The 20185-nt window shown below is 41.3% G+C and overlaps 1 protein-coding gene across 2 annotated transcripts in view; it reads right to left on the bottom strand.

The window, feature by feature from the left end:
• SLC9A2 (solute carrier family 9 member A2) overlaps positions 1-20185 on the bottom strand; it is a 123018-nt gene that overhangs the window by 85987 nt on the left and 16846 nt on the right. For both annotated transcript variants that reach the window (XM_037806689.1, XM_037806688.1), the window contains exon 2: positions 1299-1762. In XM_037806689.1, the coding sequence (XP_037662617.1) occupies positions 1299-1762 (464 nt within the window). The remainder of the gene's footprint in view (positions 1-1298; positions 1763-20185) is intronic.

Here is a 20185-nt window from a genome sequence, read left to right as displayed (position 1 = left end):
CAGTTTACCAGTTAAAATTTAGTACTGTAAGTTAATGACTAATCACTATTAATGAATAATGGAATAAATGAAGTGGATTTTACTACTTGAGTGAGGTAACTTGGCTATCTCAAAGGCTCAGATTCTAAAAAATGGGATTTCCTTATCAATAAACTATTTTCTGCATAATGATATCCACCTTAAAGAAATCTTATTCAGTTCAAGAGTCAGCTTTTACAGCAGACTATAGGCTAATGTAAAAAAAAAAAAAATTTTCACTCCTGTGTTAACTTTTAAATGAATCAGGAATAACATTTTGATGAAATGAACTAATGGAGAGGGTGGTATAAATTACTTAGGTTACTTACACATGCTTTAGTTAGTATTTCTTTGCCTCAGTTTTCTCATCTGCAACATGGGAAGAAAACATGCCTCAAAGATTGTTATAAAGACTTAAGTACATGATAAGCATCCATGTGGATGACATAAGAAGGCATTACTAATGCTAACAAATTTGCTTACCAATCAAGGGTGACTCATGTGTCTTTAATTGGTAGAGGCAGCGCTATCTATAGGCCTGTAGGTTTTCTCATTCTTCTTGTTCATTACCTTGCCTCAGTTCAGAAGGCAGAGTACAGGCAAATTCTGCTAACATTAAGATCGTAACAGTCTCTGGTCTAACTATGTGTCAATTAAGAGAGAATTACAAATACTTCATTTTCTCTGGAATAAATATCAACTTATGGGCAAAGGCTGAGGACCACAAACATTTTGGCTGACTAGTGACAGGAAGAGAGTCTGTGCTGAAAACTTTTGCCTAAAATCATTAACGTAATAAGTAAACCACTCATCACCCACCCCCACCCCCCATAAAGGATGGCACTTGGCAGGTACCATTATCTCCCATGGATTATACACATCATATATGGATAGCGTGTTTTCTCACAGAGAAGTCTGGGACCTGAAATCCTCTAATTTATGATCAAAGACCTCTGAAAATGCGAATCAGATAAATGGTCAAAGAAAACACATGCATCATCACTTTTATGCTCCTCTGACATAAACAGGGCCCTGTGAGCAGGACCAGCTACATGGTTGGAGGTTGGGGTGGGGCATACAAACTGAAAACGAGGGGCCCCTCATTCAAAATGTTTTAAGGATTTCAGACAGCAACAGTAGAACATTAAACCAAGAAGGGGGCCCACACTACAGGCCTAACCTGAGCTATCACTGTCAAAAAGCCAGATGCAGACAGGGGGGTGGAGGGGTGGGAGGTCGACTCCCACATGTGGCATGCTGCCCCCAATGGCGTTACTCACCACTGTTACTGCATCATTCAGCAGCGACTCTCCGAAGACCAGGATGTAGAGCTGCTCGTTGACATGAATGTTCTCAAAGACGGCCAGCACCGCCACGGGGTCCACGGCTGAGATTAAGCTGCCAAAGAGCAGGTTCTGGAGCAGAGTGATGTCACTCAGGCCAAACGCTTCAATCTGGCAGATCCCAAACAAAGACACCCCGATGCCAATGGAATTCCAAAGCGTCCCTACCACGGCATACCAGAAAATGGTGCCAATGTTCTCAAAGAAAGGGCGAGTTGGCATGAAATAGCCTGCATCCAGCACGATGGGTGGGAGGAGATATAAGAAAAATACATCAGTCTTCATTGCAGGTGGAGATTTTTCATCTACCCCAAAAATAATCCCACCTAGTAGAAGGCCGACCATGATAAGAAGGCAGCTTTCGGGCACTATCGTCGGCAACTTGTGGTAGAGATGGAAGCCTGTTAAGGAAAAAACAAAGACAAATTTTGAGTCATGCAGAAATCATGGAGGAGGGAAACTGGTTCTCACTGACAGAAGTGATGGACCCTATTTCAAAAATCACCCCAGTCAGCAAAACTGGTCATTGACTGGCTTTACATTTTACATTTAAAAGTCAAAGGACCCCCTTAAAATGACTCACAAAGTACCTTCAAGCAAAAATTAAAGTTTAAATCAGAAGTAGAATGCTACAGGACACAATATCTATATAGTACAGTTTTTATTTGTGTAAACGCCAGTTAAGTTTCCTTCAATTGGGTCTGTGGAAATGGAAGAAAATGCTGCAATTTTATATTGAAACATTTTTATGATTTCCAAAACATTTTCAGATATAACAACTCATTGTGATTTTCATAAAAATCCTAAGGAGTAGGCAAGGCCATTATTTACATCCTTTTGTAAATTAATGGAATATAGAAGCTCAAAGAGGGTCTTGCCAAGGTGAGCAGCTCGGAAGCCTGTCTATGGACAACTGCTGTCATCTCTGGCAATCAGAATAGTTTGTAACTTATTATTATTTTTTTTAATGTCAGACTCATTCACTCTGAACACTGAATTATGTTTAATTTTTGAGATTTTTTTTTTCCCCTCAGAGTGAGCCAAATCAATTCATCAAAGCTGCCTCAGGTAACTACCGTGAGGCTATAAAGACAAGCAGGTCATGATCTTTATCTCAAAGATGGTCCGATCTGGGTGAAGGAGCAGATGTGCTTCTACTCCCTCTATTACAAAGGTAAAGTATGATAACGCCCCGATCAAGTGCTATGGGGAATGTGGAGAAAGAGGACACCTGTTGAGGATGGGTCACAGAGAATGCCGAATCAGAGCAGGACTTAAAGGACTGATGGGAAGTAAACACGTAGAGAGGGCAAAAAGAGTCTTCCAAGAAATGGAAAAATGGAAGAAAATGTTATTCTCCAATTCATGGTGGAGTCCAGTGTGGCTTTACTACAGCGCACATGCTGTGAGGAGGCCTGTAACTGCAAAGGAGGAGGAAAACGTCGGTTGGGCCAGCACAAGGAGCTAACGTGGAAGGTAGCTTAAAACACGGAAAGTTACTTGGCAAGCCGGAAGTGAAGATGGACCTTCCTAGGAAGGCAAAGTGAGTCACTGTGGAGGTGTTGGTACATTTTAGAATTAAAGCAGCATTTGAAAATTACCTGAATTATAGAAAGATAATATTAAAATGATAGAATAAGTCCTTAAAAACTTACAAGCACACCCTCTCTCTCTCTAACTGAGCCATCTCGACAGGTGAACTCGCTGCCCTCCCCCCTACATGGGACCCGACTCCCAGGGGTGTAAACCTCCCTGGCAACGCAGAGTATGACTCCCGGGGATGAATGTGGACCCGGCATCGTGGGACTGAGAGTATCTTCTTGACCAAAAGGGGGATGCAAAATGAGATGAAATAGTTTCAGTGGCTGAGAGATTCCAAATGGAGTCAAGAGGTCACTCTGGTGGACATTCTTATGCGCTATATAGATAACACCTCTTAGGCTTTAATGTATTGGAATAGCTAGAAGTAAATACCTGAAACTACCAAACTCCAACCCAGCAGTCTGGACTCCTGAAGACAATTATATAATAATGTAGATTACAAGGGGTGACAGTGTGATTGTGAAGACCTTGTGGATCACACCCCCTTTATCTAGTGTATGGATGAGTGGAGGAATGGGGATAAAAACTAAAGGACAAATGGGGTGGGATGGGGGGATGATTTGGGTGTTCTTTTTTCACTTTTATTTTTTATTCTTGTTCTGGTTCTTTCTGATGTAAGGAAAATGTTCAGAGATAGATTGTGGTGATGAACGCATAACTATGTTATACTGTGGACAGTGGATTGTATATCATGGATGATTGTATGGTGTGTGAATGTATTTCAAAAAAACTGAATTTAATTAAAAAAAACTTACAAGCACAGGTATTTTGATGAATAAATCCTCAAAAGCCTACAAGCAGTGGGAAAGTCAGAGCACTTGCTTTGTGAACAAAAAATATAACTGCGATAATTTAAGGAGGTTTAAAGAACTTATTTCTAAATAACAAACTGAACATCTATATGTCGGGTATTAGAATGATCCCTCCGGCACTGACTATTTTTCTACCTGTATTACAGCAGGCTGTGGTAATTGGTGGGGGGCTCATATATTCAACTGGCTCAGCTGCTCTGTACCCATGACCTCGTGCCCTCTGACCTCGCGGTGAGAGAAGTAAAAGAAGTCCCCCCAAAAACCACATCTTTGCTTCCTCACCTCATGCAGACTCGTGTAACTTCCCCACTGCAACTTTTGCTGTGTGATAAGCACATGCCAGGAAGAGCAAACCCCAGTCCTCGGGGACCAAAGAGCAATCGCCTTCTTTCTGGAATGACGACCCAGCCGGAAGGCTTGGGGCTCTCAGGCCTTAGCAGCTACCATCGGACAACTGCTCCCTGGCTTTGAATTCCAGCTCTCCGGCTTTCTGTCTGCGACCGTGGCCAGGCTACTTAGGTGCAGTCCTAGTTTTCTCATCTCTAAAATGGGGCAGAGGTCCCTTACATATCCAGCATTGCAATAAAAACTGAGTTGCCGATGGCACAGCAGTTAGCACCACACCTGCAACATGTCAAACACCCCACAGCTCCACAATTTTCATTTACTCTCCCTCTTCTATGTGAAAGGGCAATGAGAAAACAGTTCTAAAGAAATGTGCAGAAGCAAACAGTAGGATCTGCTAGAGGCAAACTATGAAATGGAAGGAATTTCTTATTCCTTGGAATAGGAGAGTGGGAAGCCAGGGAGCTAGGAGGAAAGAACGATAGGGGTGGCTGATACGCATCAGACGGGCAAGTACCCACCACACTCACGGGGCGTGATTCATTCCAACTATGGACCCCATGGGGGGAAATGACCAAATTAAATACAGCAACATAAATACCGAATGCAATTAGAAAGCAGGGTCACTGGGATCACAGGCTAAAGGCAGGTGGAGGAAGTGAGGACAAAAAATCGGGTAGTAGCAAAAATCAGAAAAAAACAGCAACTAGCCCAAGAATGCTTGGCACTTTTATCTTTTAAAATCTGCTCTCCTTTCTTTTATGAACATTTAGGTCATTCAGAATTGGTTTCACTGACCCTCTCTGGAAATAGGATAGCAGTTACCGAATCTGCCCAATTGTTCCACATTCAAGAAGGGATTAAATTAAGGGTGGTCAAACGAGATCTTAGTTCAGTGCTTTTGGGTGAACCTTAACAAGAGAAACTCTGAATTTTATAGCACACGCTCTGCTGACATAGAGAGTTCTATAGCTAAGAGTCTCTGCTTTTATGAACTACAAGAGTAAAACTCATCAGCAAACTGATCAGTGAAAATCAAAAAGCAAAAAACAAAGGTTTCTTAAATTACGTGTTCCCAGAATAAAACAAATACACCAACATTTACAAATGCTCATGCATTTATAGCTCTTTTGTCCCCCTAACTATTTCTTGAAGGGGAAATGAATTTGAAAAGCCTTAATTTACTTTCCCTGGATCATCATTTTACCTACTATTCTAATATTATCGAGAAATGTTTCTGTGAAAGTTTGAAGCTGTACGTACCCCAGAAAAATAAATTAAGGTGTGGCCCAGGGTGAGTCTTAAATCTCTTACCAGAGTCCTTTATAAATGTGATGAATACAGAGAGAGCGAGAGAGAGAGCTAGAGAGAGAGAGCGAGAGAGAGAGAGAGAGAGAGAGAGAGAGAGAGAGAGGGAGGGAGGGAGAGGGAGAGAGAATGAGTACATGTGTGCACACACTGCACGTGAGCCATGGAAGCAAGAAGCTGATAACAACAAAACCCAGAGGAGAAGAGAGAGCCCAGCAGACACCACCATGTGCCTTGCCACGTGGCAGAGGAGCCAAGGATCGTCAGCAGCCAGTCTTTAAGAAGAAGAGATCGTATCAGTGATACCTTGATTTGGACATTTTCACGGCCTCAGAACTCAGTAAGTTTGTAAGCAAATAAATTCCCATCGTTAAAATCCAACCCATTACTGGTATATGGCTTTCGGCAGCCTGGCAAACTAGAACAGTATCAGTTACTAGGAAATGATAACTCAAGTGGACAAAGACTTTGTAATAGATTCAAATTGTAAAAATAAATGTAATCAAATTGCATAAATAAATAATAAAGATAAGCAAACAAATAATACATAAACTAAAAACATAGAATAGAATTCAATAAATAAAGCAGACAACTTCATTATTTATATCAGGAACTTATTGACATGCTTATATAGTTTCTCATAAAATTTAGTCATATGCTGGGACTGAAAGTTACATTTAATAATCATCCTGCCCAAAATAATGAAACCATGAATTTAATAAAATTTTTTTTAAAAAAATTCTTCATTTTTGAAGTCTGCTAAGGATTTACTTTAATAAAATAATTGAAAAATACAAAAAATATAAATGAAACATCAAATATTTTGGAATTACTTCAAAGCAAAACTTTTTTGGTATTTAATTTTTCCAGATGAATTGACTACTTAGAAAGAAACAGAAAAACATAATGAATTCGGTCCCTTTGAGAAGAACTTTGAAGAGAAACAATCACAGAAAGTTAAACCCTTAATTGGATATTTACTGAATATCTTCTACATACAAGGGAGGCCCCAAGGGACATGAAGTTGTATCATCAATGGGCCCTGTCTTCTGTGAGCTCCTATCTAGCACAGAAGATAAAACAAGACCAAAAATAAGTATAAGACAAGGTACAAAGTGATAAACGCTATGAAAGAGGGGATGCAGTATGTACTAGAGAAGGAGGGAGGAGAGGGAAACTAAGTCAGATAAGGAAATTCAGGAAGACCTTCTTGGAAGGGATGGCGTTAAGATAAGCTGAATATGGATAGTCTGATTTCCAGTGGAAGGAAACTCTGAATATATGAGGAAAGATGGCAAGAGGCAGGAGTGATGACTGGCCTGAGTATGAGGCGCGTGAGATAAAGAAGAGGAAGGTGGGCCGATCCTCTACAGGGTGGATACATACTGGAGAAGGCCTTGAAAAACAAGACGAGAAGACCTGAGCGCTCCATAGGCAAGTGGGAGCTAGTGAGGGCATCTCGGAGCCACACTTTGTCTTCTGCACAGGAAGAAGACAGGGAGAAGACCCTCCCAAGGGATCAGGGTTTGGAATTCAGAAATAAAGGAATCAAGGCTGCCCATGCAAGAGCCAACCCAGATGGATGTGATTAACCTTCAGTAGAAATAAATGACAAGTTGTCTATAAACATGTGACTAAAAAAGCTTAAGGACGGTCCAAATTCCAAAGGGACCTGTGCAAGATATCGTGGAGAACAGGCTGGAAAGAAGCAGCCATTCAGCACAGAAAAGGGGTTAATGATGGAATGCGACTATTTAGCAATGAAAAAGGACACATACTTAAAAGAAAAATCTACATATTTTGCAAGTGACATGATTATATGATTAGAAAATTCAAGAGAGTTTCATGAACAAAGAATATTTATTGCAGCATTATATATGTTAGGGAAATATTGGAAACAACAAAAATGACCAATCCCAATCATTTTAGTCATTCGATATATATTTATTGGGCTCTAGGTACTATATATCAGGCATGAAGGATGCAGCAGTGAATAAAACAAAACCCTGAATTGGAGAGCTTTAGTCTAGCGGCAAGAAATATAAAATAAATAAAACAACCAATAAATACAGAGAGGCAGGTGGTGAAAAGCAATGCAAAGAAAAGTGGTGACGGATGAGGGAATGGGGAATGATAGGAAAGGGTGATATTTGGCATTGGCGTGACCAGGGCAAGCCTCTTTGATGGGTAACATTTGAGCAAAATCCTAAGTGGCATGAGGAACCGAAACATGGTAGAAGAGCTTTCCAGACAGAGAGAAGGAAAAACAAGGTGGGGGCACATTTGTTGTGCTCACCATAAGCAAGGAGGCCATGGTGGCTGGAGCCTGGGGAATGGAGGAGAAGGTGGTGGGACGTAGGACAGAGAGACAGCCCAGTGCAAGATCCCACAGAACACTGTGGCCTCGCTGGTCCTGGGAAAGGCATGGGGATCTTCGGAGAGCAGTGGGAAGCCACTGGAGGGTTTTTAGCAGAGCAATGACGTGATCAGATTCACAAATTTACAGCATCATTGTGGCTTCTGTCAAAGAATGGAAGTGGGAGACCAGTTAATATTCTTTTTCAATAATCCTGGAGCAAGAAGATGGTGCCTTGGATTGGGGGAAATAAAGACATTCTCAAATAAAGGAAAATTAAGAGTATTTGTCGACAGCAACACCCTAAGAGAATGGACAAAGGAAGTTCTCTTTCTCTTTTATCACAGAAGGAAGTGATAAAGGAAGGAATCTTGAAATATGAGGAAGGAAGAAAGAACACGGTAAGCAAAAATATGGGTTAAGGAAATAGACTTTTCTTCTTTAGAATTTTCTAAATTTTGTTTCATAGTTGAAGCAAAAATTAAAACACTATCTGATTGGTTCTAAATATATGCAGAAGAAATATCTAAGGCAATTATATTACCAATGGGAGAGGGTAAAGGGACAAAAGGTGCCTCTACTTCACAAGCCAATAAAATGAAAACACCAGTGAACTATTATAAGTTATGCATATGGAATACTTAGGGCAACCACTCAAAAAAGCTATACAAAGAAACACACTCAATAACATTATACATAAATAATAACAAATTCTAAAAAATGTTCATATAACCCCCAGGAATGCAGGGATCCCCTCTCAAGAACCTAAATAAGAAAGCGCAAAATAAACCCAAATAAGCAGAAAGAAAGAGTAAGTGCAGAAATCAATGAAATTGAAAACAAAAAAACAGAAAAATTCAAGACAAAAGAGAAGGAAGACACAAATTACTAACATAAAAAATGAAATATGAATATCACTACATTATCTACAAACATCAAAAAGACAATAAGGGAATACTATGTACAACTCTATGCACATAAATTTGAAGACTCAGATGAAAAGGACTAATTCTTCAAAAAACCCACAACTCATTCAACACAAAAGATAATGTGAATAGCCCTATAACTAGCAAAACATGAATTCATAATTTTAAAACTCCAAAGACAGAAATCTTCAGACCTAGGTGGTTTTACCAGATAATTCCACCAAACATTTAAAGAAAAACCAACACCATTTCTACATAGTTTCTTCCAAAAAATAGAAGCAGAGAAAGTACTTCTCGATTCATTTTTTGAAGCTAGTATTTTCCCATTACCAAGCCAAAGATAATACAGTAAAAGAAAACTACAGGCCAAAATCCATTATAAACATAGACACAAACATCCTTATCAAAACATTAACAAAAAGAATTCAGCAATATATTTAAAAAATTATATACCATGACCAATTAGTTTTATTATAGGGATACAAGGTTGGCTCAATATTCAGAAATCAATCAATGTAATCTACCCTGTTAACAAGCTTAAGAATCACGTGATCACATCAATTGATACAAAAAAAGCATTTGACAAAATTCAACATCCATTCATGATAAAAACTGTCATCATAAACAGAATAGAGGAACACATCCTCAACTTGATGATGATGGTCTATAAGACTCCCGACTGACTCCAAATGCCAAGTTTTAACCACTATGCAAAAGTGCCCAGAAGGCAGAAAAGTGGCCTGCTCCTCTCTAAAACTCCAATGAAGTGCTTGAGACCTGCATGGTGGAGAAACAATAGAATAACCTCTAAGTTGTACAGTAGAAATCATGTATTGTACAGGACAATTACTAAAAAGAAAATATTCATCTTCCCCAGCAACAAAAAACCAACTTACATGATTACTTATTTCTTTACTCATTCATCCACAAGCATTTCTAAGTGCTCACCATCATGAAATATGCAAGGCAACAGGACACAACTCCAAACAAGACAGACATGGTTTTTGATCCCATTGAGTTAAGAGTCTATGGGAACATCCCCCCTATGTGGGACCTGACTCCCAGGGGTGTAAATCTCCCTGGAAATGCAGGATATGACTCCCAGGGATGAATCTGGACTGGACATTGTGGGATTGAGAACATCTTCTTGACCAAAAGGGGGAGCGAAATGAAACAAAATAAAGTTTCAGTGGCTGAGAGATTCCAAATGGAGTCGAGAGGTCACTCTGGTGGGCATCTTACGCACTCTATAGATAACACTTTTTAAGCATTAATGCATTGGAATAGCTAGAAGTAAATACCTGAAACTATCAAACTCCAACCCAGTAGCCTTGACTCTTGAAGACAACTGCATAGCAATGTACCTTACAAGGGGTGACAGTGTGATTGTGAAAGCCTTGTGGATCACACTCCCTTTATCCAGTATATGGATGGATGAGTAGAAAAATGGGGACAAAAACTAAATGAAAAATAGGGTGAGGGGGATGATTTGGGTGTTCTTTTTTACTTTTATTTTTTATTCTTATTTTTACTTTTTCTGGTATAAGAAAAATGTTCAAAGAATAGATTGGGGTGATGAATGCAAAACTATATGATGGTACTGTGAACAGCTGATTGTACACCATGGATGACTGCATGGTATGTGAATATATCTCAATAAAACTGAATTTAAAAAATAAAAAAGTCTATGGGAACAAAGGACATCAGATAGGTAATTACAATCACTATGCTTGTTATGGAAGGGAAAACACACTTTAAGGACCCCCACCCTCATCTGCTCAGTGAGGAGAGGGGAACTCCTTAAAGAAATGCTCCACTTTCGAGAAGTGAAGAACAGGAATTGGCAAAACAAAGAGGGTGGGAAGGGTCTTCCAAGTAGAGGGAACGGGAAGGACATGTGCAAAATGGCACTACAGTGAAGGGCACAAGGTGTGGCCCACAGGAGGTGCTGCAAGAAATCCAAGAGAGGGGAGAGAGCCCTGAGCCTGGGCATCCAGCGTGAGGGCTGGGGTTTTAGAGACGTTACTGAAACTGAACTCTGCTGGCAGACAGGGTCACCAAGCAATGCTGCATGATCCAAAACACTGACCGATCAGCTGATTTTGAGTCGGAACTGAGCCTTTGAAAGGCTACTCTAGAAGTGTTGATATAAAATGTGCAAAGCATGGGCTGTTCAAAAATAAGACCAAAAAAATCAGGATTTCCTGCAATTCAAAGAGTAAAATAAGTAATTTCTACAAAAATGTTCATAGCAAAATGTCAAATTATAGGGAAATAGTTGAGAAAATTGTAGTACGTTAACATGGTGTAACAACCTACCCCAGCACCTACTTTAATTACATCAGCACTTCTATGTGTAAGAAATAGGAAAAAAAGAAAAAAAAAAAAAAAAAGCACAATAATTACAGTATTGTCTTTATTTTCTATAAAAGTTAAAATTCATTGATTTTTCTTACAGATACATTTTAAAGGAAAATGCCTCTTATATATATGATACCTGCAAACCTACTGGGACCCTAAGAACTGACACGTCCTTATTTTACTTGAAAAAATAGAGAAAGTTTAGTGAGTCAATTACACTTCCCTTCAGGATACTGTCAGTTTCCCAGGAGCTGCTGTAACAAAGTACCACAAACTGGGTAGCTTAAAACAACAGAAGTTTATTGTCACCAAGCTGAAACCAAAGTGTCAGCAGGGCCTGCATTCTTCTGAAGTCCACAGAGAAGAATCCGAGCCCGCGGTCCGCAGTGTCCCCTCTCAGTCTGCCTCTGAATTCCCTCCTCTTATAGGGCACCGTCTGGCTGGATGGAGGGTCCACGCTACTCCACCACAACCTCATCTTAACGTGCCTGGTTCCATCTGCAACGACCCTCTTTCCACACAATGTCACACTCAGAGGCAATGGGGAGCAGGAAGTTAACATTATCATTTGGGGGTTCCCGATTCAACCCGTAATAGATACCAGTGATGATCAGCCTGACATCTGCTTAATCCATAGGTTCACCTTTCCCAGAAGATTTGTTGCATGATTTAACGCAACATCAAAGGCAGGAGGAGGCAAACCTGCCAGTCCCCCGAATGCTCTCCCAGCTCCTCTTCCGGGCCAAGGCTGCTTATTCAAGGAGTAAACCACACTACTCAAAACTAGAGATTCCGTGGGTGGAGCTGGCCTTTTCTTTTTGAGCCAAGGTAAAAGTATGCCACCAGATTTTATTTATTTTTTTCTCTTCTTGTAACATGATCACTTTCTCACGTTCTGAGAATGGTACTAATTTTTTTTTTTAATTAGAGAAGTTGTGGGTTTACGGAACATTCATGCATAAAATATAGGATTCCCATACACCACCCTATTATTAATACCTTGCTTTGGGACGGGACATTTGTCACACTTGGTGAACTTTTTTTAATCAACACATGTTAAAAATTCTATTCAACTCATTATTGAGGGAATAGAAGTCCAAAGGAGAAACCAAACAACAGACACACGTCGAGGTCAGAAATATTGGGAAAACTGTGCCAATGGAGGCAAAACTGGCCTCATCCACAGTGGGGGAGGGAAATCAATGTAATCTTCATAGAACAAAAATTTACTTCTCTAGAGGCAAGAACGATTTTGCTTTATCAGTTATCTACAACTTCAGAGGCACTGAAAAGCACAGAGCCTCCAAAGAATCAGAAGCAGATAATGGGAAAGGATGTGCTATAAATGATGAAATGTTTTCCAAGGAAACCAAAATTTTCCCCTACAGGGTGATGGTATTTCTGACTCTAGACAAAGCCTTTCACCCCACTGGGCCTCAGATTCCCCAACTGGAAGACAGGATCAAACTAGAAGGTCTCCAAGGAGTCTTTCAAATTAAGAGTCTGGGCATATGTGTATGAAACTGGAGGGAACACGAGAAGCTATTTCAATCCCTCTGTCCACCTCACCTTAGAGAATAAGGAATTAAAGTTCAGACAGGGAGAGAAATTGTTTGGCCAAAGGTTGCCCAACAGCGGTGGGATGGAGACCTAGGTTTCTGGTCCCCTAGCTAAGGGCCATGCCTCTTAGCAGGATCGCAGGGCTGCCAGGCACGCCACCCCCTCTCCCCACACCAGTCTGAAACCCGAGAGAGCCGGGAGGCCTGACAAGTCCTGGGGAGCAGGGGGTGGACTGGTCTAGCAGACCAGGCAGGGCTGGGGAAGGTGCCTTGGGAGCAACTTCCTCGACCAACCCCAGGTCTGAGGGCCCAGGATGGGAGGCCCCTGTACACACAAGATGACACTGCTTTGATTTCAGAACATTCCATCTCATCAGGGTCTTTGCCCAGAGCTGTGATTCCAATGTTGGCTACTCAATGGAATCCTCTGGGGACCCTTAAACAATCCTCCGTGCCCAGGGCGGGACCTGAACATGGGCACTTTATTTTTATTTTTTATTTTTTATTAGACAAGTTATGGGTTTATAGGAAAAAAAAACACACATAAATAACAGTGTTACCATATGCCACCCTATTAATAACACCTTGCATTGGTATGGTACATTCATTACAATTGATGAAAGTATATTTTTATAATTGTAGTATTAACTATAGTCCACTATAGGGTTCACTGTTTCCACTGTACAGTTTCACAGAAATTTATTTGTTTTATTTTTATTCTAGTAATATATATACAACCTAAAATTTCACCTTTTAACCACATTCAAATCTATAATTCAGTCCCGTTAATTATGCTCACAATGTTGTGCTACCATCACCACCATCTATTACCAAAACTTTTCCATCATTGCAAATAGAAGTGTTGTATATTCTAAGCCTTAACTCCCTATTCTCTACTCCCACCCCACCCCCTGAAACCTATATTCTAGATTCTGACTCTATGAGTTTGCTTATAATAATTACTTCTATAAGTGAGATCATATAATTTGTCCTTCTGTGTCTGGCTTATTTGACTTAACATGATGTCTTCAAGGTTCATCAATTTTGCTGCATGTAGCAGAATATCATTCCTTTTTATAGCTGAATAATATTCCGTTGTGTTTGTATACCATATTTTTCTTATCCATTCATCAGTCAACTGACACTTGGGGTACTTCCATCTTTTGGCAATTTTGAATCATGTCACTATGAATATCAGTGTGAAAATATCTGTTGGAGTCCCTGCTTTCAATTCTTCTGGATATATATCTAAAATTGGGATTACCAGGTCATATGATAATTCTAAACTTACTGAGGAAATGGCAAACTGTCTTACACAGTGGCTGTACCATTTTACATTCCCACGAGCAATGAAAGACTGTTGCTATTCCTCCATATCTGCTCCAACACTTGTAATTTCCCATGTTTGTTTGGTTTTTTTTTTTAACAGCACTCTCTCTAGTGAGTGTGAAACAGTATCTCAAATTGTGGTTTTGATTTGCATTTCCCCAATGACTAATGATGTTGAGCATCTTCTCAGGTACTTTTTGACAATTTGCATATCTTCTTTGGAGAAATGTCAATTCAAGTCTTTTGCCCATTTTTTCATTAGGGTATTTGTATTTTTATTGTTGAGTTGAAGGATTTCTTTATATTTTCTGGATATTAAACCCTTATTGGATATGTGGTTTCCAAATATTTTCTCTGATTGTGTAGGCTGTCATTTTACTTTCATGATAAAAGTAATTTGAGGCATAAAAGTTTTAAATTTTAATGAGGTTCCATTTACCTATTTTTTTTTTCTTTTGTTGCTTATGCTCTGGATATAAAGCCTAAAAAAAATCACTGCCTAACACAAGGTCCTGAAGATGCTTCCTTACATCTTCTTCTAAGAGTTTGATAGTTCTGGCTCTTATATTTAGGTCTTTGATCTGTTTTGAGTTGAGTTTTGTATATGATGTGAGGTAGGGGTCCACCTTCATTCTTCTGCAAATCATGATCCAGTTTTCCCAGCACCATTTGTTGAAGAGATTATTCTCTCCCAATTGAGTGGTCTTTTCTCCCTTGTCAAATATCAGTTGGCAGTATAGAGGGATGATTACCGAACTCTCAATTCCAGTCCATTGGTCTATGTGTCTGCCCTTATGCCAGTACCATACTGTTTTGATTAACGTGGCTTTGTAATAAGTTTTAAGACTGGGAAGTGTGAGTCCTCCAACTTTGTTCTTCTTTTTCAAGATGGTGTTGGCTATTTAGGGACTCTTTCCCTTTCATATAAATTTGATGATTGGCTTTTCCATTTCTGCAAAGAAGGTTGTGGGAATTTTGATTGGGATAATGTTGAATCTGTAAATCACCTTGAGTATAACTGGCATCTTAATGATATTTAGTCTTCCAACACATACATTTAGGTCCGTCCATATATGTAGGTCTTCTTTGATTTCTTTGAGCAAAGTTTTGTAGTTTTCTGTGTTCTTTACATCCTTGGTTAGATTTATTTCTAGATATATGACTTGTACCTTGCTATTGTATATGGAAGTTTTTTCTTGATTTCTTCTGATTGTTCATTACTAGTGTATAGAAACACTACTGATTTGGGGGTATAGATCTTGTACCTGGCCATTTTCTTGAATTCGTTTATCAACTCTATGAGCTTTGGTGTGGATTTTTCAGGATTTTTGCTATATAGGATCATATCACCTGAAAAACAGGGAAAGTTTTACTTCTTCCTTTCCAATTTGGATACCTTTTATTTATTTTTCTTACCTAATTGCTCATTTAGGTTATTGTGGTCTTCAACTCCAGTAGTTCTGGTCGGTTCCTGTTCTGGTTTGCTAATGCTGCCACAATGCAAAATATCAGAAATGGATTGGCTTTTATAAAAGGGGGGTTATTTGGTTGCACAGTTACAGTCTTAAGGCCATTAAGTGTCCAAGGTAACACATCAACAATCGGGTACCTTCACTGGAGGATGGCCAATAGTGTCCAGAAAACCTGTGTTAGCTGAGAAGGCACGTGGCTGGCATCTGCTCCAGAGTTCTGGTTTCAAAATGGCTTTCTCCCAGGACGCTCCTCTCTAGGCTTCAGCTTCTCTCCAAAATGTCACTCTCAGTTGCTCTTGGAGTGTTTGTCCTCTCGTAGCTTCTCCGGAGCAAAAGTCGGCTTTCAAAGGCCGCCTCCAAAATGTCTCTGTAAGCTGAAGCTCCTCTCTCAGTTCTAGTACATTCTTCAAAGTGTCCCTCTTGGCTGTACCTCCTCTTCAAGATGTCACTCTCAGCTGTAGCTGCACTGAGTTCCTTCTGTTTGTAAGCCCATTTATATGGCTCCACTGATCAAGGCCCACCCTGAATGGGTGGGGCCATGCCTCCATGGAAATATCTCATCAGAGTTATCACCTACAGTTGGGTGGGGCACATTTCCATGCAAACAACCTAATCCAAACGTTCCAACTTAATCCCCACTAAAATGTCTGCCCCACAAGATTGCATCAAAGAATATGGCTTTTCCTGGGGGACATAATACATCAAAACCAGCACAGTCCCTTCTCAAAATTTCTCTTTATTGAGATTCTCATATCATTCATTCATTGTTTTCTTGATCTCCTGTAGTGCTTTCTCTGCATTTTCCTTCATCTCCTCAAGCATTACAAAGATCATTTTTTCAAAAGTCTTTGATATGTCCACAGCCTGGTCTCCCTTACTGGTGTTTTCTGGATTTTTGCCCTCTTCCTTTGGATGGGCCATCATTTCCTGTTTCTTTGTTTGTCTTGTAATTTTTCTCACATACTCTACATTTTAATATTTTAAAATGTTAACTCCGGGATTTATTTCCTGAGATGTCTATTTCTTAAGTTTGTAACTAGCTACTGATGAGACAGAGATTTCCTTGAGTGTCAGCCCTCCTACCAGGAAGGTCCACTCAAGGCAAATGGAAAGCGCAGGCCCTCCCTGTCTTTTCTGGGCCTGTGTCTTGTCCTGGGCTTGTGCTTGCTGGGGGCTTAAGAGCTGTCTGTTTACAGGTAGTTTGAACGTCCCTCTGCTTCCCAGGAGACAGACATTCTCCCTCTCCTGCATGTTCCACCGCTGGACTGAAAGCAGGTGTATCACTCCCCTAGGCCACATGCCTCAACTGTTTCTTTCACTGCTTTCCTGATCTCAAGGTGCTTTCTTGGAGGGCAAATTCTGGAAGGCGGGAACCCTGGAGAGGAGTTTCCCAAGTCAGTCTCTCCCAGCCAGAACAAAGCCAGGGGCCCACAAAAGCAGCACAAGCTAGCTCCAAACTGCCCTGGAGAGGGGCTGGGAAGGGGCCAGACAGAGTGCCAGGAACTTCCTCCATGTCCCCCCAAATCTGTGCTTCCTGGACCTGCCCAGCAAGTGTAGCCCTTCAGCTGTCCTCCGCAGCTCTGCAGAAGTCTCCTGTCTTGAAGTCTCCTCCACTGCCTTTGTCCGGGGCGGGCTGGAACCATGGCCACCCTCAGAGCTGGGCCTGCAGCCACCTGAAGTAGCTTCTCAAAGCCACAATCAGTGATCAACCCATGCCCACACCGGATCTTGGGAAAGTGGATTTTTATGTCCCTTTCTGGCACCAGCAGGCTTTGCCAGGGGTCACTGCTCCCAGCCATGAGAGTGGGGGCTGGGCACTGGTATCCACCATGCACGGGGAGATTAATTTACCAGCATATATGTTGTTCGCCAGTCTCTTCCTCCCAGCCTTTCCGGGTGTTGTACGGTGTTCTGATGTTCTCTGCAGTTTGAAACAGTTGATTCAGACAGCTCCTGCCTGTTTAATAATTGTTCTAGTGGTAGGAATGATTCCTAGGGCTTCCTATTTTGCCACCTTCCCACAATCCTCAAGCCAAGAATGGTACTAATTTTGATTATTAACTTGATTATAATAAACTTCCAGCTGATCCTGATTATATACATATCCCAAACAATAGGCTCAGTGCCCTTCAATGGAACTGGAAGCAAGACTTCAGGCAACTTGGAAAGGTCTGGACTAGAGGCTGCAAACAGGCAGGCCAAGGGCCACAAGAACTGCAGGCTGCTTTTGCTTAGTCTGCCTAGATGTTTTCAAATATTGAGCTAATCTTTAACAGCTGAGCAGTTTCCCATATAAATTCTTCTTTCTGGTTTCTCTTGAAAAATCAGAACTGGACCCTCCACCCATCGCTCCATGCAATCAGCTGGGGCTTAGCAGGGGTTTCTTTTCATCAGTGCAAGTGTAAGTCCTCCAGTTTGCAAGCCCCGTCCCCCCAGCCCTCCTGCGCACCCTCCTCTCACCTCACAGTGCATGCATGTGCATTATATGGACCCAGGTTGCCTGCCACCTGTCTAGACCACAAGTCCAAACACCCAAATCAGAATCCTACTAAGATGCTACTAACGGGGCAGAGGAAACCCTTCCATTGTATTTCTTTTATACTTCAGACCTCAAATCTCAACCACAGAAATGAGAACAGAACTTAGGCAGTAAATTTCCATGATTGATAGTTCAAGCTTCTAATCTCTTAACCACAGGAGCTGCGGCTCAGCTCCTCGGGGTCAGGGGTGTCTCACTGTCCCTGTCGCGGCCCCCCTGCCACCCCTGCTGGTTTCTGTCATTGCAGAGACAGGTCCAGGGCAGACCCTGAGTTGGGAAGTTCACTCTGCAGGCTAAGAAAACTTAAGGGGGGAGCTCCTGACCTGGGAGCTCCTTCCACTGGAGGCAGCAGAAACCTAACCTGGCCCCTGAGCCAGGACTGGGCACAGGGTTTGACTCAAGACCTTGCCCAATTACCACCTGCATTAAATCTTTTTTTCTCAACTTCAGACTTATTATTATTTACATTCCTGGGCCATCAGCAAGAGAAGGTTGATTCTCAGTCTATTTTCATCTCCATAGGAATTTGAGCCCAAAGAACTAGCCTATATCCAATGAGTCAGAAAAATATTTTGCTGAGTAGACATCAAATTATCAAAACTAGAAACTTCCTACATGGTTGTTAAACAACAACTGTTACTCATGACAGACTTGAAAGCTGTGGGTGTGTAGAGGTGTGCATGAACCATGCAGGCAAGTACACACACACACACACACACAACACACACACACAAAACCCTCAGTTTAATTTTGTTTCAGGAAAGATGCTGTATCAAACACTGATTGAAAGTTTCCTGTCTTATAAAAGCACATAATCACTGGGACCAAAGGAAGAGGCAGCTGGGGATACTGCCCACAGCAAGGCGATATTGCACAGAAGGCTACAGCTCTCTGTATTTCAAGGACAGTCCCAACTGAAAGAAGAGCAAGCGATCCCTTCCACTGAAAGAGAATTCTTTTGTTCCGCACCTCATGGTGCTTTTGAAGAATGTCACTATGAGCAGAAACAAGGGTGACCTGGCCAGATGTTCTTGGAACTGAAACCCCAGGCTCATAGGGAGGAAACCAGCCCAAAGGCTCAGCAGCCCAGGCTTCTGCTGCCCAAATCAGTCACTGGTGAAGTTCTCCTGGCTGCTAAGGAGGCTGCGTTACATCCCTGAGCATGTGAAATGCACTGTGAATAAACAACTGCTTTTATACAGGTCCCCCTCTTGTGACCTACAGCTCCCCCAAAAGCTCAATAAAATCTAAGTCCAGGGAAGTAACAAACAGGCCCCTGCTGGACGGCTATTTTTGTGGCACAAAAGCTCACTATATTTCTGGGAATAAAGATAATGAAATGCAGAAAAATGGCTAATTAGCATCTATGTAAAATATAGATACTGTGATTCTTTTGCTTACTGATCTTGAAAGGTGCAAACTGATTTCTTCAAGATAAGAAATGGTGCTTAAAGTATGAGGAAAGCCAGTGGAGAAGTAGCAAAAACAAATCAATAAACAAACTACTTTTCTGTGAATACCATTTCTTGACCATTTTATTTAGGATCATCCATAGTTTTAAATTTTATATTAGATTGCTCACCACTAACTAGCTTTTACAATAGCAAAAGCAGTTATGCACTTTACCCCTTGACTCCTTCCTGCTAAAGCACACCATCTTAGATTACTATGTTAAAGGATCTCCTTCTCCCTTCCGGAAGCTAGAAGTGGGGGAGGCCTGGGGGATGGAGGGAGCGTCCTCCTGATTCCGAAGATGTGCAGTTCCAGCCATGAGCACGTTCACAGAGTGGCAGCCGGCAGAACAATGCTCGGTTTGTATCATGTGCATTTTGCAAAATACTCGATAGGCACAGTGCAACAATAACAAAATACAGGTGCCGCGCCCTCCACACCGCCCAGAAATTAGAACTGGCTTAGTTATGCCTTTACGGCACACCGAGGCAGCAGCTGGGCACCGGGAAGTGGTAACACCCACACTGGGCCAGTTTTCAAAGATCTGCCTGAGTATACCATACTGTGCATCTGGGTGTGAAATGTGTGCCTCCCCATGCTGAGGAAAGCAATCCACAGATGCCAGGGGGATCTCTAAGAGAGCCAGGTGGGAAACAAGATCCATGCTGTTAAAATTCTGAGAGCGGCCCCTGGGCACGCACACGCCGCCCACTTTAGATTGAGTCTACTTACATGGAAAAATAAGTCTTTCCTCATGTTTCCT

Source organism: Choloepus didactylus, chromosome 17, assembly GCF_015220235.1.
Source record: "Choloepus didactylus isolate mChoDid1 chromosome 17, mChoDid1.pri, whole genome shotgun sequence".
Taxonomy (NCBI): Eukaryota; Metazoa; Chordata; class Mammalia; order Pilosa; family Megalonychidae; genus Choloepus; species Choloepus didactylus.
Note: the sequence above shows the minus strand (reverse complement) of the source record. Positions and strands in the feature narration are given on the sequence as shown.